At 38.6% G+C, this 26,117-nt stretch overlaps 1 protein-coding gene across 2 annotated transcripts in view; it reads left to right on the plus strand.

Moving 5' to 3' along the window:
- The first annotated feature begins 6,928 nt into the window (after nucleotides 1–6,928).
- Nucleotides 6,929–26,117, plus strand: part of PPP2R2A (protein phosphatase 2 regulatory subunit Balpha) — an 88,948-nt gene continuing 69,759 nt past the window's right edge. The window contains exons 1-2 of one of the 2 annotated variants that reach the window (XM_032332214.1): nucleotides 6,929–7,284; nucleotides 9,097–9,171. In XM_032332214.1, the coding sequence (XP_032188105.1) occupies nucleotides 7,278–7,284; nucleotides 9,097–9,171 (82 nt within the window). In that variant the 5' untranslated portion in view covers nucleotides 6,929–7,277. Of the gene's footprint in view, nucleotides 7,285–9,096; nucleotides 9,172–26,117 lie in introns of those variants that run through there. The other variant, XM_032332215.1, reaches the window with a different exon arrangement.

Here is a 26,117-nt window from a genome sequence, read left to right on the forward strand (position 1 = left end):
TATAACATATATATTGTTATATTATATATTGTTATATATATAACATATATATGTTAAATATATATAATATGTTATATATATATATATATTTCACATTTTCTTTATCTACTCTTCCACTGACAGACACTTAGGTTGTTTCTATATCTCTGACATCGTAAATAATGTTGCAATAAACATGGGAACACAGATACCTCTTTGAGGTATTAATTTCATTTCCTTTGTGTATATATCCAGAAATGGGATGGCTGGATCATATGGTTGGAAGCTTCTTAAAGGACCTACTAAATCAGAATCTTTGGAGTTGGGAACTAAAATCTTCCCTGTCAGACATGTTAGCTATCTGTAATGTCTTTGGTTGTTGTAGATGACTTTTTCTTAATAATTTGCTAATGTGGGGGCACTGGGGTGGCTCAGTCATTAAGCATCTGCCTCTAGCTCAGGTCATGATCCCAGGGTCCTGGGATGGAGTCCTTCATCAGGCTCCCTGCTCAGCGGAGAGCCTGCCTCTCCCTTTCCCTCTGCTGCATGTGCTCTCTCGCTCTTGCTCTCTCATAAAAAAACAAACAAACAAATAAATAAAATCTTTAAAAAATCTGCTAATATGTAATGTATAAATTCTTGAGCATGTAGCGTAACTGATAACTGTGAACTCAGGGGACTTTAGATGTAAGAACCTCTCTTTTAAAAAAAACATTTTGATACCAAAATTTTTAAAAAGATTTTATTTATTTATTTGACACAGAGAGAGAGAGAGATCACAAGTAGGCAGAGAGGCATGGGGAAGCAGGCTCCCTGCTCAGCAGAGAGCCCAATGTGGGGCTCGATCCCAGGACCCTGAGATCATGACCTGAGCCAAAGGCAGAGGCTTAACCCACTGAGCCACCCAGGAGCCCTTGATACCAAATTTTAAGTCACTGGAATAATTCTCTAGGAAGAATTACAATTGCATGGTTTTTTAGATTTTCCCTATATATTTTTCATAATTTCTATGAACCGTTCATCAAATTGTGATCAATAAAACTTCAATTATGAAAGAAACAATAATAGAAAATAAGACTTGTATTTGTTTATCCAAATATTTATCAAGTTCCTACTATGTTCCAGAGATTATGTATCAATCTGAAAAATGAACCATTAGGGGAAAAGATTAGGGAGCTTTATTTTAACAGCTAAGCATGGAAGAGGAGCTCAGATCACAATACATGATTGTGAAATCCCAGGGATTCTTGACTACATTAATGGAAACATGGTTTCCAAGTAAGAGCAGGTAACAGATGTGTAATTGTTGGGCCTGAATTGTTGTACTTAGCCCTCCGCATGATTGCATGAGGCATTTGGAACAACTAGCCTGTATGTAGAGGATATTGACTGAGATAATGCATTGATACATAGATCAAAGCTGGATTAAGGAAGGAAGCTTTAAGGAAGCTGGGACAATGATTATGGAGAAGAGAAAATCTGAGAGACATAGTTATATCCTAATACTCAAATGACCTGCATATTCACGTAAAAGATGTCCCAGATGGGAGAGCCAGGGTCTGTAGAATAAAGTTGTATTGAAGTGCATTGCTATACAATATAGGGAAGAATTACTCAGTGATAGTAAAATCAGAAGAGATCTTAGTTCTTGATTACTTGGAAGTTTTTAAGCAAAGACTGAATGAGCACTGGAAAGCGTGTTGAATAGGGAGTTCATGCATCATGAGAATTGAGCTAGTTAGTCCCTAAAGTTCCTTCCAATCTTGAGTGTGTATGTTTCTATTACTTAGGCATAAAACACATGCCAGTGTCTTAGTTAAACTCAAATGCCTCCTAAAAAATCTACAGCATGGAAATAGATTTATACATCGAACGAGCGGTTTGGATAATAATTTATCTACATTGCAGAGCATTTATAATTATTTAATAGGCAACATTGAATATAGATTTCAGAGATAATATTTAATTTCACAAAGTTTGCATTTTATATCAAAGAGATATTCAGCTTATATATCTATATACTGTATATCCAATGAAAGCACAAAACAAAATTTTTGGTTGCAATTTACAAACTCAAGGTAACAGCAAGAATTTACTGATCTTTTCTTCATCTTTAAGTATGCACATGATTTTAGGTGCCTGGGTGGCTCAGTGGGTTAAAGCCTCTGCCTTCGGCTTAGGTCATGATCCCAGGGTCCTGGAATCGAGCCCCCCATCTGGCTCTCTACTCTGTGGGGAGCCTGCTTCCTCCTCTCTCTCTCTCTGCCTGCCTCTCTGCCTACTTGTGATCTCCGTCTATCAAATAAATAAATAAAATCTTTAAAAAAATATGCACACTGTTAAAAGGCCAAAAGAAAATATTTCTTTGTTTTATGGTAAAACCGTGGATTGAATCACATCTTTGAACATAGTTATAATGGACTACAACTCTAACTTTAAGGTGGAGTATCTATAACACAGATTTTATCAACAAACTCTAATACCAGCATTAGAATGGACTTTTAAAGAACTTTCAAGCTAAAGTTTATTCTTTCCCTTAATATTTATTGATTATAGACAATTGGGAGAAACACAAATGTCAAAGAAGAAAAAATTACCACTGTGTCCCTGTCTAGAGACATTTCTGTGAACACCTTGGTACCTTTCCTTCCTGTCTTTTTCAGTTCCATGTATTTTGTGTATGTTTCTGTACATACCTATGATTGTATTGTATTTGTATTTTGTATCCTGTTACTAAAGTGTAAGCAATTTCCTCTGTTTTTACAAACATTTGGCTACATAAAGTCCTCTTGGTAGATTCACTATTGTTTTCTTTAAACACCTGCTAGTGTAGGATATTTCAGTGATTTGATAGTGCATTCTTCTTTTTTTTTTTTTTTAAGATTTTATTTATTTATTTGACAGAGAGAGAGCGAGAGAGGGGCAAATGCGAGAGTGAGAAGCAGGCCTCCCGCTGAGCAGGAGCTCAGGACGGTGGGATCACGACCTGAGCAGAAGGCAGCCACTTAACAACTGAGCCATCCAGGCACCCATTGATAGTGTGTTCTATACCTTGAATATTGTGATGTGAATTGTCAATATAATCTAGACTCTGTGGGGTTTTGGAAAACTGCTTTGTAGGCCAAATTTGTAGATATTAAGAAAGTATGTAAGAAGCTGACATCTGCTTATAATTTTTCCTATGAAGTCCTTGAACTTGTTCAATGTTAGAAAGCATGGCTTGTAGTGAGTTTGCCAAAATTTTAAATTGTGTCATTTACTAATCAAGGACTTCTCCTTTTACCCTTGAGTTCATGGTCTTTTTTAGACATTCCTAATTCTAACTGCCTAGAGGAGAAGCATCTAGACAGTGCCACTTCTCAGTGTGAAGGAGGGTTTGTATTCAACCTCACTCCAAGGAAACAAACAACTTTCAAGAGATTCTCCCCTCCTTATATGAAATGCTTTAAAAAGCCAGCTTGCAAAACCCCACTGGTGAGTCCCATTAGCTCCATTGTAGGAGCCCTTAGTGCCTCTCAGTTTAGACTGGAACCAAAACACCTCTAAGACTTGTAGGTTCTCCAGGACCTCATCAGGAAAACCTTGAGTTTTCCTCTTGGTGTGTCTAGGCTGAACTCAGTTCTGCAGGGAACTATTTCTTTAGGCATCTTACCCATGTCAGGTGTTGAAGTTCTGACTAGGGGCTTAATGACAAAATGTTTGCGTGAAGGTGTGTGGATCATACGGATGAGGAGTGATGTCCTGTGGGATTCTCTTGGTTAATATGTATTTAGGCACAAAGGAGCAGTTGGAAATAATTGGGATGAATCTATCCCTAAGCAACTTAGAAATTTAACCAACTATGCCTAATAGATATACATTGGAATGACCAAGATAATTTGTAAAATGCCTCTTTTTTCCAGGGATAAAAAGAGTAAGTGAAAACAAGTATGATAGGGTCAGCTTTATGGAGATAATACTTTAGTGGTTTTCTTCCCAAGCCAGAGAGATTTATTCATTCATCCGTTAATCCAACAAATTATGTGGCTGGTGATATGGAGATGAATAAGACATACCTCCTTCCTCAAAGAACTCCATTAGTAACAGACACATATTTATATAATTTTAACATAATCTAGCGAGAGTGAAGTACATTAGATTTTATGAGAATACTTCAGAACTGCACCCAACCCAGCTTAAGGTTGATAGGGAATGAGGGAAAATATCAAAGAAAGCTTTCTGAAGGCAGTTACATCAGAATTGATTTTTAAAGAACCAGGAAGGGTTTTACTGGCTGAGGAAGGAGAAAGAGATGGGTATGTGGGTCTGTTGAGGCAGGGGTGGGTTAGAGGGGATGGTGACATTCCAGGGAAAAACCAGCATCAGCCAAGGTATGAAGCAGATGTGGAATCAAGATTTATGTTCTGTCACTACTTGTTTGATATGCTTATTGGACATCTGTAGAAATGTCAAACAGGCAGGTAGATGTGTGTGTCTGCAGTTCCAGGGAGAGGACAGCTGGAGGTCTAGATTTGGCAGTGACTGGTATATACACGGTATTTACATCTGTAAATACTAAATGAGGTTGCCTGGGATAGAGAGGCGTATATAGAGCAGAAGACAGGAAGACATATCACCCTAATATTTACAGGGTGATCCCGGAGGAGGAGCCAGCAAAGGAAACTAAAAAATGTGTATGGAAAGATTGGGTGTAAACCAATCATATAACAAGCAAAAAAAAAAAAGGGTCTCAAAAAGCATGGAGTGGTGAGTGGTTTCAAATACTGTTGGAAAGTCAAGAAAGAGAAAAATCAAAGAAGTGATCATTGGATTTGGTTACATGGAGATCATTAATTACCTTGACAGAAGACATTTTCACGAAATGGTAAGGAAAGGGCCCTAGTACAGAGACAGAAGATAGAACATAAGATAAGGAAGCAGGGACCAACAAGAGCAACCCTTGTCTTTGGGCTACTAGCTTAGGGTCACCAATTCTTGATTATTAGACCCATTAGACCTATCTCAGCTTGTCCCATAGGCACGTAGTACCCTCAAGAGTGCGTACAATGTTCTTAGGACAGCACCCAGCACATAGTGCTGTATGAACTTCTGTTATAATTATCTTAGTTTCTAGGCAAGCTTCATTGGCTTCTAAGAAGAACGAATCATTTATGTAGACCAAATCGTTTTTTAGGAAGCGTGAAGATACAAATCTTACGCATAGCAAAAGCTGAAGCATAAAACAAGAAAGTGACTTGTGTATTAGGGGTGCCAGTCCTCTAGTTTAATGGTCTAGTCTCTCTCTGTTTTAAGGTTCACTGGAGAGTCTAGGATTGAATTATAAAACAATGGCATGGAAAGTAGAAAGGAAAAACGAGTAGTAAAGGCATAGGTAGAGAGACACATTTATGAAGTCAACCAAAATAGAAGTCAGTACAGCACACAGTGCGTTCATGCTTTGTACAGGTAGCTGAAAGATGACAAATACAGTGTGGATTTTTAGTCTGCTTATTCACTGGTTAAGGGCGAAATACTAAGATAGAAACGGAGAAATAATACTCCAATGGTGCAGTTTTTCTGTGTGGATATGTTTTGTTTATTTTTTTATTTTTTAAAGATTTTAGTTATTTATTTGACTGACAGGGATCACAAGCAGGCAGAGACGCAGAGGAGGAAGCAGGTTCCCTGCCCAGCAGAGTCCAACGTGGGGCTCCATCCCAGGACCCCAAGATCATGACCCGATTCAAAGGCAGAGGGTTCACCCACTGAGCCAACCAGGCACCCCTGTGTGGATGTTTTGAAACTTGTTTTACAATCGAACTGTTCTAGCAATCTAGACCAAGGTAGAAAGTGGAGCTATGAGGAGGAGATGTAAATAATTGTTAACTTCCCCTTATTCCCTGAACGCCTGATCACTCCTTTCAGCCTTAAGGTCAAATTCCGGATATTTTTACAGGTGTTGGTCATGTGCAAAATATGCATATCTGTATCCTAGGAGTGTTGCGGGCACTGAGATATGTAAAGTGTCCAGTAGGATATAGCGATTGCATCGTTAATGCATCTTTCAATGAGGTACCTATGCTAACCCTCTTGGACTAGTGTCTCCTGTTTTGTTTTGTTTTTTTCTTGTACCTCTTAACTCTGTTGAAGATGCTTTCAACACAAATCTAACAATAACGGCGGCAAACATTCATCATGTATTCTAATTAAGTCATTTAATCTTTGAAACAATCCTATGAGGCAGGACTGTTAACCTCATCTCATGCATGGCGTCCGCATTTGGCAGCCTGGCTTCAGAGCCCAGCTCTTGGCTTAACCACCGCTTCCACTCTCTCAGCTGGACCGACCGGGCCACTTTTTCCGCCATGTCTGCTACCAGCAAACTCCGCTTTCTGTTCAGAAACCCTCAACTGCTTTCAGTCGCCAAGGACTCTTGCCTCGGTTCCCGGGGCCCATGGGAAGGTATTTAATTCACCCACATGGAACCAGGCCAGCTGCGTCCTTCTCAGACCCGCGAACTCTTCCCTCGGCCGAGCCGCCAAGTCTATCCAGCCCCCCACCCCCGTCCTTTTTTTCATTGGCTACAGAGTCACTATTTTAAGTAGAAACACGGTACGCTCAAAGACACAAGATCCCACGAATCCCCGCGAGCGAACATGGTAACGGCACGGCTGAGCCCGTTCCGGAGTCCAGGCACAGGCGCGAGGGTTTGGGACACTGCGATGTGCACAGGACAGCGGACCGGGCCGGGGACGGAGGGCAGACGGGGCACTGCAGGACCTCAGACCAACAGCGCGCGGGATAGGGCGCGGCGCAGGCCAGGCCCGCGGGGACGCAGCGCGCGGGGCGGGGGAGGAAGGGGCGGGGACCCGGAGTCAGGCCGGCGGCTCCCCGCCCCTCCCCCTCCGGTTCCCGCCCCGGCCCTCGCCCCGCCCCGCCCCGCCCCGCCCCTCCGGCCCGGCCCGGCCCGGCCCGGCCCGGCCGCTCCGCCCCCGGGTGACGTCACTGGCCAGGCCAGCCGGCGCCATTTTGAAAGTGGAGTCGCCTACCCCTGCCGCTGCCGCCGCCGTCGCTGTCGTAGCTGCCGCCGCCGCCGCTGGAGAAAGAGCGAGAGCGGGGAAGCCCCAGAGCGAAATCCACCATCCTGCTGGCTGTTCTGCTCGCCCCTCCTTCCTTCTCCCCTGACCCCCGCCCTTTCCCCCCACAGGTGCCATCCGCCGCCATCCGCCCTCTCTACCCCCCCATCCCCAGGTGAGGGGGGTGAGTTCAGGAAGCAGAGACCCCGAGGAACCCAGCAGGGTCACCATTTGCAGCGCAACATGGCAGGTAAAGGAGAAATCACCCTCGTCCACTGACAAGGCACCGCTTCCTTCCTTCTCCCTCCATCACCCCCTAGCGACCGCCTGTGCCTCTCGTAGAGCCACGGGGCGCCCCTTGGATTTCAGGGAATTGGTCAAGTGGGGTGGGGTGGGGGTGGGGAGGGTTCTGCTGAGGCAAGGGGTCGTTGTGATACAGAAATGGCTTTTAAAATGAGGGCTGGAACCTTGGCACGGGTGGGGGTGGGGTGTGTGCTGGCGAGCCGGGGGGTAAGGCGTGGGTGGGGCGGGGTGGGGGCGAGTGCAGATTTGTCCCTACCGCTTGGAAGAGCCGGTTATAAACCCCGCTCTCCCCGGTTTCCCCCCAGCTCCCCGGGGCTTTTTTAAGGGTTTTTCCTTAATACAATCCTGTTTTTTCCCTTGCTGCAAGCCTTCTTGCGTGTTCATATTAATGTATTTTGTACTGAGAAGGAAGAGTACTTTGCAAGTTGAAATACATTGGGGACCTATGTGTATTTTTTCCCCCCACTGTGGGTACGTATATTTTTGAGATCGTAAGCCTGAATTTTTTTTGTCTTGCACTCGTTCCCTTTGGTTTCTTAACCTTCGTGCTCAAGAGTGCAAGGTCTTTAATAGACCAAGTTGCATGAAAAATGTAATTTAAACTTTGCGTTTTGTATGTTAGTTTTTGTGCAGATGTCCTTTTCCCAAAAGGGTTTCGTAGAGTTAGTTAAAATAGTTGTGGAGTTCAATGATATAAATAGCCAAGGGGGGAGAGATTTAGGTAAAAGCTTGGGGTGGGGGGAGGTTGCATAGAGAAATGCAGTTTGGAATATTTAGCAAGAAATGAAGGTGAAGGAAGAGAAAGATAATTGCTTTGAGAGTGGTTTTTATACATTTTGATGTTGCTGAATGTCTTCCTTTTTCTAAGAGCCAGTTTTAGGTGTTGATTCAGTTTCTTCCTCCATAGATCCGGGACATTTTCTCCACAGTGCTTGGAAGTGAAATAGAGACATTCAGGAACTAAACCAATTTTCCATGCTTTTTACAGTATTTAGATAACCTTTAAATAAACCTTCAAAAAAGTTAACGTGTTGGATTGACCTATGTTTTGCTGTAAACAAGTTGCTCTTTGGCCTTGTTGAATAATTAAGCTAAATAAAAATTGTTTTGCATAAGATGATGACAAACTAGGGAAATTCTTTGCAAGGCCCTCTGCATTCTGAGGGATAAGGTGAAAGGAGGCAAAACAAGCTTCCTCTGACAGCCTCCTCAGTGATTTGCTGGTAATGAAATGCAAAGAAATGGGTGGTGAGTGTTGTGTTTGCTGTGTGTGCGCTTTGGTGATTGGGTTCGTATGAATCATTACTCCTCACCCAGGCTGTAATGTTCCTGAAGTTTTCTCTTCATTCCATGTTTTATGGTAGTTTAACCTTATTAACCCTTCTGCAGGCTTTTGTAAACTTAAAGGAAAACTGTCTGACTTTGGTATTTACTTTTCTCTGGTAGGTCTTGCGTGACTGTGAGGCTTTTACTGTATTTGAAGGGAAGGGAAAATGGAAGTTTTAAACACATATGCAGTGTTAATGATAGTACGTGGCCTTCAGATATTTCATACCTGGAATCAATCTCTCTTTTTTTTTAAATGCACTACCAGTTATTGGAGACTAACCTCTTTCCAAGTTAGTGCTCTGGGCTGGTGGTTGTATGTGTGGGCAGTACCAGGCTATTAGTATCATGCCAACCATGGATACCATCTCTGTGTTTACGAGAGTAAACATGAACAGAACTCAGTTTTAATTGCTATGTTTTCTTTTTCCAGGAGCTGGAGGAGGGAACGATATTCAGTGGTGTTTTTCTCAGGTGAAAGGAGCAGTAGATGATGATGTAGCAGAAGGTAAGAAAGCACTTAATAATGCAAAATTTGAATATGGAGTCAGAATTTTGATTACTGAATGATTTCCTTCCAGCTAGATCTGTTACACTTTAAGAACAGACTGAGTTTTTTGTCTGAGCAATGGAGGAACAGTTTTAAAAGTCACTTTTCTGGAAAATGGTTTTTAGTCTTTTATTATTAATACCTTATATCATTACTTTTTATCTGTTAAGTGAAGGTACTAGAGTATGATGTATATAAAACTGTCACAAGAAAAATCTAAGTTTCATATTGTAAAGATTTCTTGACTGTAAATTTCATATACAAATAAATGGTGATGCATTTTCATGTTCAGGCATCATTTTTAGATAATGTTAAAAAAGGCATCAACATTTACCTCAGACATTTTTTTGCATGATTGTCTTTCATTTTTGAGGTAAGATTTTTAGTGTTTAACTTGCCTGCTTTCATTGTGTGGTGTTGATTGACATTCTGTAAAGAAATGATGGCTCAAATGATACATTTTATTGTCTGGTAAGGATAAATTTAGGTGGGTAAGGAAACAACCATGGTTCTGGGGAGCCTATTCTTTTGTGGCTAGAAGCTAGGTTTGATCAGATAAACTTAAGTCTTCTTCTCCCAAATTTATTTAGTGTATTTCAAAAACTTCAAGTTTGGAAGTGTCAGTTTTGCACTCATTTGAGATGGTTTTAGGTGCTGGAGGCATTATTTCCCATAAAGTAGTTGTATCATTTCATTGTTCAGAAATACTGTTTAAAGTTTGAATTTTAATGGTATTCTGTCTTGAATTATGGTAGGAATTTTCCAACAAAACTCAAATGAATTAAAATGTACTTTTAATTTTAAAAAGTGTCCCTTAAGTTTATAAATCATCCTCTGTAGATTGTATTGTCCTCGTTAAGATCCTATTTCTAACCTACTATCTGCAGTACTGTTAGTTTTGAGGATTTCTTAAGTAATGGTAGGATGATAGACTTACGTTGAGCCAGTCAAATGCTTGGATTTGCCTGTGTCAGTGTCATTATCAGTGAAGTGTTTGATCAGTTTGGTGTTCTTTGGGGAGCCAGCTGGCATACATTGTACCTGTGATACTTTATGGAGCACTATCACATTTCTGTTGAATCCTCATCTGTTTTTCAGATGAGAAACGAGAAATCTTAGTTAAGAGACTCACTGATGGTCGCATAAATAGCGCAAATCAAGGTTTTCTGGTGAAGCTTGTGGTGGTTGGTTTGTTGAGAGAAATCCTGTAAGTTCAAGGGAGGACTCAGGTGTTACTCATTTTGTAATTCCATTACCTGTTGAATAGTAGCCACTGAATACTGGATCATTTGTGCTGTTGTATAATACTCAAGTTATGAGAGTGCTGTATACTTGGAAATTATTCCTGGGTTGATTTCCACTTATTTTTTATAGCAAAGATATGTTGAGGGGTTCTGAAATGTTGAGCTTTGGGGCTGCAAGGTATCTGGGACATAAACCCTGCCCTGAAGGAGCTCATCGTTTTTTTTTTTTTAAACAGTAGGCAAAGAGACCACGTGGGTTTTAATTAAAATAAATTGATGGTTCTAAACTTACCTAACTGAATCAAATAATGGTTTGTGATATGTATGATGGGATCAGTTGTAGTTCTATTCTGTTAATACTTAGTAGCTACATTTTGCTACTGATTCTTTTTTTTTTTAAGATTTTTATTTATTTATTTGACAGAGATCACAAGTAGGCAGAGAGAGAGAAAACGAGAGAGAGAGAGAGATAGGCAGCCTCCCCCCCACCCTCCAGCAGAAAGCCCAGTGTGGGACTCCATGCCAGGACCCTGAGATCATGATCTGAGCTGAAGGCAGCAGCCTAACCCACTGAGCCACCCAGGTGCCCCTTGCTACTGATTCATTAAATGATTTTTTTTTTTTTTTTTGAGGTTGTTAAATAAAGTTTAACATACAGTGCATTCCTAGCATCTTAGCATGCTGAGGCTTGGTATGTATATTTTAATAAAAACATGACTTAAGTCAAGTACCTAAGTTTATGCTAGTGTAGTAAGTTTAAAAAAGCCCCTAATTTTCACACTATACTCCTCTAATTTTTATTTTCATTTATTTATTTATTTATTTTTGCATACTGTAGTTTCCATGTCATGGTCTATTATGTTTATATTCCTACGGGAAGATTAGCTTTTCTCAAATAAGATTAAAGTTTTCCCCCTTGGTTTAGACTGTAATCTCTAAACAGGTTACATCTAGCTAAATCTTCAGTTTAGCTTGCCTGTTTTCTGTTAATGATGTATTGCAAGTTCTTTCCCATCAAATGCCCTGGATTGTCTTTCCACTCCTACATGCAGCTAGCTGTCATGGCATACCATTGTTAGTTTTGCAATGTTTTAGTCTTCTTTCCATACCCAACTTCCCTTAGTTCAGGATCTCGGTATCTTTCATCCATTTAGGTTCCCTGCTTCTTGTTCTGTGTTTTGCTTCTAAGTTAATCTTAAATGCTGTCCCAGTTTTATGTTCCTCAGAAATCTTAAGTGGTCACTGCCTCCCTAGGATTATGAATTACATTCAGATATTTCTGCGTAGAATACGAGATCTTTCCAACAGTATGTCCCGTTTCTCTAAGTTCATCTGCTAATACGGGTTATGATCCAGCTAAATGGTTGCTGTTTCTCAACAAGTCTTGTACAGTCTTACTCCTGGGTCTTTTGTTTTTTTGCTGTTCCCACCTCGGAATGCCTTACAGTCATCCCACAATTTATCACTTGTTAGAATTCTTCAGGTCATGTCTGTAACTCTTTTCCTTACCTTCCTTTCTTGGAAATATTTAAAAAATCTTTCTTTATAGCCCTTCTTATTTATAATTTACCCTAAATCTCTGTTACACTGTGTAGGACTAATGCATCTGCTCTATGCAGAGTTACACTGTTACACTGTGTAGGACTAATGCATCTGCTCTATGCAGAGTATACTATACAAATTACGGTGCTTAGAACAGTGCCTGGCACACCAGTAAATGTTGAGTATTTGTTGGAATGAAGGAATGTGATTACTATTATGAGGTTCTGAAAGGGAGAGAGATCCATTGAAAAGATGATTGTGGTATACTCTGGATGTCATGGATGTATTTACTTGGATTGATCTTCTACAGCTGTGTAATAGAAGTTAGGAGACCTTGAGTTTTTATCCTGGGGACAAACAAGTATATGTCACTTGGAATAAGTGATTCTTTGGGTTCCAGTAAGCTTAGCCTTAAGATGACAGGACTGGATTAGATTTCTGTTGTTCCTTATATGCTAATCTTGTTAACTCTCAAAGATGTTTTAGAGAAGAAAGAGCCCAACATTATTACTACCGGTAAGTTAAGTTGTATGAGATACTGGGCTCTTTGGGGGCCTTAATTTACAAAGAAGTCTTTATTGGACTTAATGAAGGCTCATAATTTGTCATTAAGTGCATTGCAGAACTAAGAATTTTTATGTTTGACCAGATAACTGTGATTGGTCTTTGGTTGATGGGGGTACTCTTATTGGGATACTTATTCTATGCATAGGTCTCTCTTCAGGCACTTTTTTTTTTTTTTTTTTAATGATTTTATCTATTTGACAGAGACACGGTGAGAGAGGGAACACAAGCAGGGGAAGTGGCAGAGGGAGAAGCAGGCTTCCATTAGAACAGGGAGCCCAATGTGGGGCTCGATCCCTCATGACCTGAGCCGAAGGCAGACACCTAAGGACTGAGCCATCGAGTCGACCCTCCTCAGGCACTTTTAAGTGGTTTATCTTTGGTGTAGCTCTTTGTTTGGGAGAAGGGTGAGGTACTAAAGTCTCTATCACTCAGACAATCTCTAATCCTGCAGTTTTCCTTTTTTTTTTTTTAAGGTTTTATTTATTTATTTGACAGAGGTCACAAGTAGGCAGAGAGGCAGACAGAGAGGAGGAAGCAGGCTCCCCGCCGAGCAGAGAGCCCATGTTTGGGGCTCGGGGCTCAATCCCAGGACCCTGGGATCATGACCTGAGCCGAAGGCAGAGGCTTTAACCCACTGAGCCACCCAGGTGCCCCTCCTGCAGTTTTCCTTTTAATCTTTGTGGTAGTGGTAATAACATTTTATCATATTCCATACTTGAAAAATTTCCTTTATTGACAACTTGCTCTCATGAGATAGTAGGTAGCACAGACACTGGTGCTAGGCTACATAATTGCATCCTCTACATAATACAGTCCTCTGCTAGCTGGGTAATCTTGGGCAAATTAATTCACCTCTTTGTGCCTGTTTTCTTCTTTCTAAAATGAAGATCACAATAAAATCTTCCTTACGCTGTTGTTTTGGTGATTAAATGAGTTCATATGCATAAAACAGTAACTTGGCACATAAAGTGTTGTAAGGGTTTAGCTGTTATTGTTGGAACATTTATGGCAAGTAAGGAAGAGTTCGAAAATGAGAAAACTGGGGAATTTAAGAATTTCTCCTCAGCCAAAGTGAAGAGATGGTATATATGTGTTTTATACATATTCTTTGAGTCCACTAATACAAAGTTTAAAAAACATTCAAAACTAACCGTAGCCTTAGAGACACATACTAAAGTGGTAAACTTGAAGGAATAGCTACAAAATAATTGCTATAAAAGCCAATATGTTGTGGTTATGTAATTTTAAGTGATGGAAGGGAGTTGTTCTTGAGAAGGAATCTGGGGGCCTCATGGAGGTAGTGTTTTGACTGGGTGGTGGCTGTAGTGATTAACTGATTATCCTGGACATTTCTCTTTTGATTTTTGATTTTCTGTATTTGTTAGATTTCACCCAAAAAAATTGTGTGTGTTGTGTGTGTGTCTGTCTGTCTGTATGTTTTTAAATCAGTACTGTGTTAGAAAGGGTTTAGAGTGAAAACTGGCAGTCCCTACCTTCATCCACGCCCTAATCCTCCCTCGTCCTTCTAAAGGCGATTATATTCAACTCTTCCACTATTCCCTGTTGTTTAATATTTTGTGAATAAAGTGATAACTTCTTTTTCTCGTGGATTTTAGACATTTCCAATGGACTTTCCTCTAGTAGGTGAAAATTAAGCTATTAATATTATCACCCCATCACCCCATACCCCAGTTTATCATTCCCATACCCTAATTTAACCATACCATGTATATGACTAAATTAGAAGTCAGTGCTTACATTATGATGACCATGTGGATGTTCACTGCTGAACCAAGACTGCAGTATTTCTTGTGCATCTCTTCATTTGTCCTGAAGGTAGTAATTGGCCAGTTTTTAATTGGTCTGGTTCTTTTTGTATTTGCGCTTTTATTTTTATTTTTTTGTACTTGTGTGTGTGTTTTTTTTTTTTTTTTAAACACTTCATTATGGGAGATTTTGAATATTATGGAAAGTGTATGGAATAGTGTATTGAACCCCCATCATCCAACATCATCAACCCATGGCCAGTGCAACCCATTTATATATCACTTGATCCCTTCTCAGTCCTTTGTATTTAGTAGAAGAAGCATTACTGATTTTGTTTTTAAAATCTGGATTCAGCACTAGAAAACCAAGTTCATTATTTTAAAGTGCAACAGGAAGGAAGTTTTCCTAATTTTTTTTTGCAGTAGCAATACCTGGTAATCTATTACTTGCTTAAATTTTACTTGTGGAAATATTAAATACTAAAAATTCAAATATGTATGGATATTATTTTTTGTACATTTTCATTATTTAATATTGTTGACTTAATAATTTTAAATTTATAATATTTTAAAACAAGTATATCTTCCCTTATCTCCATATTTGACAGTGTCAATTTTTTTATAGTAAGTTGTTTTAGGATATGATTTTATTACATGAAGCCTTGTTTTTATGGAATTTGGATATGCATTGCATGTCCAGTGCATATCCATGTCCATGTGCATTGCATCTTTCAACAGTTAACTTTCTCTTTGTTTTTGGTAGGATTTAGACTTACAGACTGGTTCTTTGGGGAAAAAAAATTCAGGTTGTAGAGTCTAAATATTCCCCAAATAAAGACCTAAATAAAATTGTGAAAAAGTTTTTGGGATATCACATAAAATTTTAATGGTTTTAGGGCTCCTGGGTGGCTCAGTCAGTTGAGTGTCTGCCGTTAGCCCAGGTCATGATCCCAGAGTCCTGGAATTGAGTCCTGCATCAGGCTTCTTGCCCAGTGAGAAGTCTGCTTCTCCATCCTTCTCCTTCTGCCCCAGTGCTCACATGTGTGCACACACCCTCACAATCTTTAAAAAAAAAAAAGAGTAGTGTATATATTTGTACACATGTGCACTTTTCTGGTTAGAGAGGGTCCATAACCATTATCAAAACAGCTATTTTAGAGTGTGGTCTGGTCACCCCTCAACTTTTTTAAAAGGTCCATGAAGTCAAAACTGTTTGCATTATAATATATTTGCCTTTTTGACAATGTTGACATGTGCAGCAGTGGTACAAAAACAATATGGGTAAAGCTGCTGGTATCTTAGTGAATCAAGGCCTTGGCAGCAGCTGGCCCCAATAGTCATGGTAATAATCTTCACCATGTACCAGCAGTTTGAAAATGCCAATTTTACACAGGAATTTTTTTTATGAAACAGTAAAAACGAACTTTATTAAATCTTGATTCTTGAGTATATGTCTGTTAAACATTCTGTGTGACAAAATGAGATACACACCATGGCACTAATGTTACAGACCAGAGTACATGTTGTCTGGAGGAAAAGCGTTGGTGCACTTACTTGGGTTTTGAGCTCATTTAATTAGCTCCTCCTTTCATGGAACATTATTTTGTTAGAAAGAACTAATGACAAATAAATGATGGTTATTTAGACTTGGATATTTGGCAGACATTTTCTCAAGTAAACAGTGAATTTGTTGACTCAGTGGACAATACTTGTTGCCCACGATAAAATTTTAAGCTTTCAAGCAAAGTGAGAATTTTAGAAAACATTTATATGCCATCCTGAGTTGGATAACTTAACCAATATGAAAGATGTTTCAGATGAGACCTGTAATATTAATGTTTGCAATTTTTTGATTTAATGTGATGAAATGTGTCAACATTTGGAACCTCTGAATATTTGGATGACTCAATCAGTGTTTTAAAACTGTCCAGTGCCTGTGATGTTTAAAAAATGCATAAGTAAAAAATGCATCATATAGCATAGGATTTTAATGTAACACACGACTGATAAATGGTTTCAGATTCCTCAAACCTTCAAAAAACTGTCACTTGTCCAGTTTTGGTGTAGTGTCAAAGGGATATCCGTAACCTGAAAGGCCTATTAAGATACTGCTGCTTTTTCAACCACATACCTGAATGAGGGTGTTTTTTTCATATATCTAATCAACACAACACAGTATATTGAATACAGAAGCAGTTAAGAGAATCTAGGTGTCGTCTGTTAAGCCACACATGAAAGAGATTTGCAACAGGGTAAAACAGTGCCATTCTTTCTGCTAATTTTTTGTGGGAAAGTAAAGTCATTTTTCTTTTTTTTGTTGTTAATGTGTAGGGTTTATCACTAATATTTTTAAATCGACAAATACTTGAAAATTTGAAAGGCCTTAGGGGTCCTCAGATTTTAAGTGTAAAGAAATCCTGACATCCAGAAATACTTGACAGCAGTTGGTTTAGTCTCTTAATAGGCTTCACTATATTAATGCTTTAAAAGAGTCTCACAGACTATAAGATAAGTGATGAGAGCAGTATGCTGCTTTTGTGCATGAATGTCTAAAGCTTTCCTATAAAAGCTTTCCTGTGACTTATTGTTTCAGCCTACTCTCTTGCTGTTCTTTAGATACCAAATTAGATCTGCCTTAAGCTCTTTTCATCTGGTGATCTTGGTGAAGGAAGGATACCTTTAGGACTTTAAAATACCTATTTTTAAATTTACCTCCCTTGCAGAGATTACATACTAGTACATGTTTGCCAAAATACTTTAGCTTAAAGTTTTTTAGGGCTTTTCCCACTATCTGCTCAGGTCCAGTTAGCATTAATACTTAATGTAGGATTACTGAGTTCCTCAGAGCCTGGTATGATGCCATTTCTGGGTTCGTGCCTGGTTATTAGAAATGAGTTGGTGACCTTGGCATTGTGTTTAATTTTGAGGCCAATATGTAGCAGTTTGATGTGTTGTTTTTTCTTGGAAGAAAGGCATAAAATTGGCATGGTAACTTTGTAGTTCCCAACTCTTCATTACTATAGGGAGGAAGGGGAGAGAGAACAGTGTTTTCTTTAAGTTTTATTTTTTAAATTTATTTATATTTTAGTAATCTCTATACCCAATGGGGGGCCCAAACTTACAGCCCAGAGATCAGGAGTTGCATGCTCTTCCTGCTGAGCCAGCCAGGTACTCCTAAATTTTACTTTTAAGTACAGTGTAATTTGTTTTAAAGCAGTTGCTGAATTTCCCAATCTCATTTATTGTTTAGTATTTTCAGTATTTTTGTGGCTGTTTTTCTATCCTTCAGAGAACGTTTGTCAAAGTACATAACACCTTTTAAAACTGGTTGCCCCAATTTTCCAATCCGTGTTTAAATGTTGAGTTTGTTAAAAATTTACTTTTCATAACATGTGTTTAGTTAATTTGAGCAGTAGTTGACAAGTGTCACCCAGGTCTTCGCCTGCATCATATGTGGATTCCTTGGGAAATCATGATGAAATGCTTTTCTATAACCCACTGTACCAGAGGTGGTACTTTTGTAATTTTTAGTTTCTTTTGGTTGATTCCCTCTCTCAATGTTCCAGTATCAACTGAGATTTTCTCTTCTGAAATCTTTGAATGATCTCTTCTTTCCAGTTCAGGGAAGTTCATGGACCAGTGATCCTATTTAAGGACCTCTGCTTTAACCTAAAGTTTTGCCTATGGCTATATGCCTACTGAAATATGGAAGAGTTGAGATTATTTTATATGGAAATAATAGCTTTTAGACTGTTAGGAGGGTAATCTTTTTCTTAGGAATCCTTTTAGTACTTAACTCTTTCTGCTATGATATTAGAGGTATGGATCTTTAAGATAGAGGACTTGACAGTTTTAGTGTATTCCCATTTTTAAAAAATTTTAATTAAAAACTTCTGTCTCTCTAGCCATCGGTAAAACTATTAGAGGGATATATTGGGTTTTGAACCACTTGGCTTGTTTTATACTTTATTCAGAAGGAATCTAAATTTCTTTATTAGCCCATATTAAGAGAGACACCAAAGTAGATAAAAAAGATTGGTGAGAAAATTTTTAAAATAAAGATCTGGAAAAATATTAACTTTTAGAACTTGACATTGTAGAGTATCAGGTGTCCTTTGTCTCAGAGTGGAAATAGAACCTTTTTGGTGTTGGCTGTCTCTTTCTTTTTCCAGTTTACCACGAGGTAAGAGACCTATGGGTATGGAATAGATGTGTTTCTAAAATAGCATAAGAGGAATCTTTTTTTTTTTTTTTTTAAATATTTTACTTATTTATTTGACAGACAAAGATCACAAGTAGGCAGAGAGTCTGGCAGAGAGAGAGGAAGGAAAGCAGGTTCCCGTCTAAGCAGAGAGCCCGATGTGGGGCTCCATCCCAGGATCCTGAGATCATGACCTGAGCTGAAGGCAGAGGCTTTAATTCACTGAGCCACCCAGGTGCCCCAAGAGGAACCTTTAATACATTCTTATTGACTAGTAGATTGGGAAGGCTCTATTTCAAGAGAGAAATCTGTTGTAGGCAATAAATAATTCTTGTCAAATTTTTTATCTAGGGATGCAGCATGCAAAAATGGTTATTATGGGAATTGGTAGTTGAGAAGGGATTGCTCCTAGTCTTTTTCTCCCTTGACATAAAAGGAGAATTAATTTTTTTCTAGCAACAGAACCAGTTCTTTAAGCAAAATATTTTTAGCTTATAAAATAAATTCTTTTAAAGCATTTTTTATTGTTAAAAACACATAACAAAAAACCCCACAGTGTACCATATTCACCGATTTTAAGCATACACTTTGGTAGTGTTAACTGTATTCTCGTTGTTGTGAAACTTACCTCTAGATCTTTTTCACATTGCAAAACTGAAACTAGACCTGTTTCATAGTTCCTGATTCTTCCCCTGCCCCTGGTGTCCTCCATTTTGCTTTGTTTCTATGAATTTGACTACCTTAGATACTTCCTACAAATGAAATCATACGGTATTTGTCTTTTTGTGACTGGCTTACTTCATGTCTTCAGGGTTCATCGATATTGTAGCATGTGACAAGATTTCCTTCCTTTTTAAGACTGAATGATACTCTATTGTGTTTATATATACCACATTTTGTTGATCCATTCATGCATTTATGGACATTTTAGGTTGCTTCTACCTTATAGCAAGTGTGTGCTTCTAGTCTTTATTTATTGCTGGGGGAAGGAACAGCAGAAGTCCTTCCTTTAATTGATCGGAGGTGGACAAAGAAAGCCCTGGACAGAAGATACTAAAGAAGGTAGATGGGTACAGCTGTGTGACAAATCTGTTTGTCCCAGGTTAACAGTTTGAAAACCAGAAATGGATTACTTCATTTTGTAGGCTATTACAGGATAAGGTTAAGGAAAAATCGAAATATTTTTCTTTTTAAAAGATTTCTTATTTATTTATTTACTTGACAGAGAGAGAAGACAGATCACAAGTAGGCAGAGAGAGAGGGGAAGCAGGCTCCCTGCCAAGCAGAGAGCCTGATGTGGGGCTCGATCCCAGGACCTGAGATCATGACCTGAGCTGAAGGCAGAGGCTTATTAACCCACTGAGCCACCCAGGCACCCCGAAGAATCTAAATTTTTGACCAGAGTTTTACCTCATTTGTTTTGCAGTTTCTAGTTTAAAAATAGAAGATACCATGAATTTTGTAAATCACTTTTCATTATTGTAAACCTTACATTAACAGTAAGATGGCTGGTATGTTATCTTATACGTTTTATTTATTTTTCTTAAAAAGATTATTTATTTATTTATTTATTTAATTTATTTGACAGAGATCACAAGTAGGCGGAGAGGCAGGCAGAGAGAGAGGAAGGGAAGCAGGCTCCCTGCCAAGCAGGGAGCCCAATGTGGGGCTTGATCCCAGGACCCCAGGATCACGACCCAAGCTGACAGCAGAGGCTTTAACCCACTGAGCCACCCAGGCGCCCCTCATACATGTTTTAATTAAGCAAAGTCTTCAGCATACTAGGGAAATTTGATACCTGTATAAGGAATGATCATGGTTGTATTTCTTGCAGTAGCCTTTGAGGTAGACATTATTGTCATTTTGTACACAAGATTATGAGTGAGTAAAACTATTCTGTCTGCTTTTTAGTCTTCCCCATTGCTTCTCTGTGGTTCAGTTTTTAAAAATACTATTTGATTAAAAATATAAATCTCTGGTTCTCATAGAGAAAGCGTAGAGTGATAGTTACTCATCCACAAGTCAACAAGAATATAGTGAGTGCCCGGTGCTGTGGAGAATATGAGGAACATAGGTATATATATCCTTCACTTTAGGTATATTAAGAGCATCAGTTTGTTACACTAAACCTTTTCCATAACATTTTCTGGCTTGTGGTATTAACCTGTTCATATTATTGGGAGATTCTTGGCTAATCCTATATAAAAAATTTACAGGTAGTTTTGGAATTTAATAATTAATTACAGTTGACATGCTTTTTGGTGTTGAGATGGTACTGTAGTACAATCTTGGAATTAAATGAAGAATCACATGTATCTCAAGTTTTTCTAAGATATAACTATGTCTTCCAGTGGTTTTAAATGCTTGTGAGTTGAATTTACAAATGAATATTACTGTAGATCTCTCCAGGTATATGTAGTTGCCCATAAGCCTTTTTCTCTCTTCCCTCTATCCTGTGTGTTTCAAGCCTGCATTTGGTTAATTTCGCAGATCCTTAAAAAGTTAAATATAGATTTAACCATACAACCCAGCAGTTCTCTTCCTAGGTATATACTTGAGAGAATTGAAACATGTGTCCATAAAAACGTAGACATGAATGTTTATAGCAACGTAACTCGCAATAGCCAAAAAGTGGAAACAGACCAAACGTCTGTTAATTGATGATGCATACAGAAAAGGTGGTGTATCTGTACAATGGGATATTATGCAGCCATAGAAAGGAATGAAATGCTGTTATATGCTGCAACATGGAAGAGCTTGGGAAACATTATGCGAAGTTGAAGAAGTTGGGCACAGAAGACCACATATTAAATGATTCTGTTTATACGAAATACCCAGAAGTGGCAAATTTATCAAGACAAAGTAAATTTGTGGTTGATAAGACCAGTGAAGGATGTGACTGCCATTGGATACAGCATTTCTCTAAAAGGGTGATGAAAATGTTCTGGAATTAGATAGTGGTGGTTACAGTTCTGTGAATATAGTAATAAATGCTGACTTGTATACTGAAATTTACAAATGAATAATAGTAAATAAACTTTTTAGGTTACATCTACAGATAGTAAATCCAAACAGTGCAAGAGGTATAGAGTGAAAATATGTGTGTCCCTCTCAGCCCCATTCTCCCAGGTTCTCTGTCCTAGAGATATTGTCATGAATTTCTTATATATGGTTTTGGAAGTTTTTCATAGTTGCCTGGGTTTTTTTTTTTCATGTATATGACAATTTTTTTTAACAGAGTGTGTTTATCATTTTAGATTTGAAAGTGGGAAAATACATTCCAGAGATCTCTGATAGGCAAGGTATATAGGCCTTGTCCTAGAGAGGATCTAATGAATTGCTCAGGTAGCTACCATTTTCTTTTAACTATCCTGTGATCTCTATAGCTTCATTCTGAAGAGTTGCTGAGAAGGTTTTATGTGTTTGGAATGCGCATCTAGATGTGCAGTTCGTAGACTTTAAAGCTAAGTAAAATTTATGAAATAATAATGTCTAATAATAAAGTAGTAATGTCCAAGATACCCTGATCTTTAAAAAATAATTTGGTTTCATTGATACCTGAAGCGGAAGTCTGTGTCATACTCCCATCATTAAACTAGATCTTGAATTTTCTCCATTTGAATCTTAATTGTTCCTGATGTCTGAAGTGACTCGGGTGTTTTTTTTTGTTTTTTTGGTTTTTTTTGGTGCTTATTTAGAACTAAACTAGACGTTATTAAGTATGCTAGATCCTAAAGACCTAAATGTGCCTTTTTTTCCCCCCTCTCCTTTGAGTCTTTGTTCAGTAAATGCATAGCTCCTTTTATTCGTATGTCCACCATCTCTGATTTTTGACCAGATCGCTTGGGAATTTTGTTAATGTTTGTGTAAAATGACACTGCTCAAGTTAGTGACAATACAGCTTCATTAAATTCTTGTTATGTGATGATTTGTTAATAATTACGGATTTTTTTTTTATTTAAGGAAAAACAACTCAATATCAGCATAAACATATATTTTAAAAAGTAAGCGCTGGGCACCTGGGTGGTACACTTGATTGAGGATCTAAGACTCTTGGTTTTGGCTCGGGTCATGATCTTGGGATTGTGGGATCGAGCCCTGCATTGGGCTCAGGGCAGAGTCTGCTTTAAGACTCTGGCTCCCTGTCCCTTTGCCCGTCACCCCTGTGCTTGGTGTGTGCACGCTCTCTCTCTGTAATAGATAAGTAAATCTTTTAAAAAAAGTGCTCAAGAAACTTAGCTAACTGCCAACCAATGTTAAGTGTTTTGCATGTGTTACCATTGAATCATCACAGCTAGCTTCTGAGGATAGTTCTTAATAGTATTTTCATTTTATAGATAAGGAAATCAAGAATTAGATAAAGTAACCTGATCAGGGTTACACATGGTGGTGGGGGGGGAGCCAGAGGTTGAACCTTGGTTCTTCTGACTTTAGAACTACGATAAGTAAGCAACAAAATAAAGTCACACATAATCTCATCATTTTTAAGGTAACACCTATTAACATATTGGCGTCGGTCTGTCCTTTTTCTACTGTGAATGTATATTTTAAAAACAAGCATTACATGTTTAGCTTTGTATAATGCTTTTTCCCCCAAGTTAATGTCTATGAAGATAAATGGCTTTTGTACTTAATTTGGGCTTTTTTAGTTTTTACAGTTTTTGCTATTGTAAATTTATGATGAACATCCTTGTGAGAATCTTACTACTTAGGGTGTATTTCTAGACATGGGAGTTCTGGTCAAAAGATGTGACCTTTTTTATGGCTTAAAGAATGTATTAATAAATTACCTTAGAAAGTTAGTGTGGGTTTTCACTTCCTCCAGCAGTGAATAGGAGTACCCATTTCCTGATGACAGTGTCTAGCACAATATTGCCATTCAGTAAAACCTTTTCCTCTTACTTGTTTGAGCATGTTTAAGTATGTAGATTCTGTTCATGTCCTTTGTTGCTCCTTGCCAGGGCTTTTCTTACTCATTTGTAATAGCTAAACCTCTCCCCCTCCCATCATCATAGCTGAGGAAAGTTGTATGAAAACTCAAAGAACTAATTCGGGTCTAGAGTAGAAGGGGAAAGTCTTTCTAAATGAAGTGGCTTTTTTTTTGTTGTTTTTTTTGGTCTGTTTTTGACAGGCAATGGAAGGCAGAGTGTAAGAAAAAAGTTTGACAACTGCTGTTTGTTAGTTTTCTTATCTACATGGGGATGATTAAGAGTACTTGTATTGTTATTTAAAGGATTAAATATACATGAGTGCTTAGTTTTGGCATATACTTAGTGCTCAGAAAATTTAGTTGGCCCAGTTAGTTATTTAATGCATGATTAACAGAAATAACAGATTAACAATTAACAGAATAAATGTCTTTCAAGTCCACAAACCAAGATCGACCAGTTGTTTTTGAGATTTACAGGCAATTTCGATAAGTACATGTTGCATTAATGAATACAGCTTGAGCTTAGTTGAGTTGGGAGTTTGGGGAATCCAAAGACAAAAGTAGGAAGATTAGTTTCAGCAGATTTTGAGTTAGGCTGGGGTCTGGCACGTTGATTATGAGGTTGATTAATTTACAGTAAAAGTTCAAGCTTGCTTAATTTTTTTAATTTCCTCTTCCTGTTCTTAAGTTCCTCCATGGTTTTGTTCTTTCCTGTGACTGGATACTCTGCATCAGTGGTGGCGCTTTCAGCGGGCACTAGAGCCAAAGCATCCTTCATACTGGTGGTTACATATTCCCCTAGCTGGTAGGAGTGGAGTTTGGAAGCACCTGAAGGTGTGAGCTCAGGAAAATCCCATGAGAATTGTTGACCCTAAACTGCAGAGGTTCTTAAAAAAGCCCTGTTATTCCTCCCCCTCTGTGGCAGTGTTCTCTGTTTCTATGATCTGTGATGATCTGAATCTTTTACCAGGCCTTGAGTAGGCTGATGAATATATGTTGAGCCCATAAAAAATTTTACAGGAGTCTGAAGAGAGAGTGCATATTATTGTACCAATGAACACCCTTATTTCTCTCTGTGATTCCTTATTCAGAAGTGCGCTATTTTATTGTCAAAAGAACTGCATTAGCTGGATATCAGTACCTTTTAAGCTTTATGTGCTTATGGGTTTCCCTGAAATCTTATTAAAATGTAGATTATGATTCTGCTTATAGATCTGGGGCGGAGCCTATGGTTTTGCTTTTCTAACTCAACTCCAGTGATGGTCATGATGCCGCCACTGCTGCTCACTTGGTTTGCAGTCTACATTTACAGGGAAAAGGCAGTTTGTTGCCGTTTTTTAGGGGAAGGGAGAACAGGTAGTAGGGTAGTATCTTACTCAGCATTTCTGACAGACTGAATAGATTCATTGTACTGTTCTCACATCATTTAACATTTGTTCAATAAATGAATAAATACCTCCTGGGGAGCTTTGTACTAGCTGTTAAAAGAGCAGCTTGCATCACAGTGTACTACTTGTTAGCCACCCCTAATTGTTAAATCAAATTTGTGTTTGTATTTCAAATTTAGCTCAGACCAGTCGATATCTCAGTATACTTAAAGGTTTGCTTTTGCTAGTAATTTGCCTTTTTATTTAAAAAATTTATTTATTTATTTATTTATTTGACAGATCAGGAGGAGGCAGAGAGAGAGGCAGGCAGAGAGAGGGGGGCGGTTAGCAGGCTGAGTAGAGAGCCCTATGTGGGGATTGTTCCCAGGACCCTGGGATCATGACCTGAGCCCAAGGCAGAGGCTTTAACCCACTGAGCCACCCAAGCGTCCCAGTAATTCATTTGCCTTTTTAAATAGGTTGTCTTCCTAGTGCTGTGAAAAGATGAATTTAGGAAGTAAAATCTTCACTCCTAAATTGGTTGTTTTATAATCTCTAACAGATTTTTAGAAGTATAAATGATTAACTTTTTTATTTTTATTTTTCTGATTTTTGTTTTGTTAGCCTGGGAGATACTTTTTCAGTCTCCAATCAGGATTTCTCTCCCTCCTTGCCTAATCTTAGTTTTATTTTAAGTTGATTTTCACTTTATCTCTATAGGTCGTGTGCATAGTTCAACAAGTCAGTAATTTTAAAATGCTTATGAGGAAAAGTGACAGTTTTCTGTCTTTCTCACCTGTAACTACCCGGAGTCCCCTTCCTCAGACTTTCAGCTAGTTTCTTCAGGTATTTATTTTCCTATTTCTTTTCTTTTTTTTTTTTTTCTTAAGATTTTATTTGTTTATTTGACAGGCAGAGATCACAAGTAGGCAGAGACTCGGCAGAGAGAGTGGAGGAAGCAGGGTCCCTGCTGAGCAAAGAGCTCGATGAGGGGCTGGATCCCAGGACCCTGGGATCATGACCTGAGCTGAAGGCAGAGGCTCTAACCCACTGAGCCACCCAGGCACCCCGAGAAGATTAATTTTTTAAAAAAGTGTTTTGGTTTTGGCATTCCATTTCTTTCAAGTTTCTTTCTTGTTTGTGTTGGCAGACCTCAGTATCTAGCGATCCTTGGTTGTCAGTAACATCTAAGAATGAGGAACTAACAGGTTTTGGTCTCAGGGTGGTGTGTTCAAGCCCTGCCTTGAGCAGCTCATTGTTTAGTTTGTGTCCTCCCACTTAATCTTG

Source organism: Mustela erminea, chromosome 2 (genome assembly GCF_009829155.1).
Source record: "Mustela erminea isolate mMusErm1 chromosome 2, mMusErm1.Pri, whole genome shotgun sequence".
In the NCBI taxonomy this organism is placed as follows: Eukaryota; Metazoa; Chordata; class Mammalia; order Carnivora; family Mustelidae; genus Mustela; species Mustela erminea.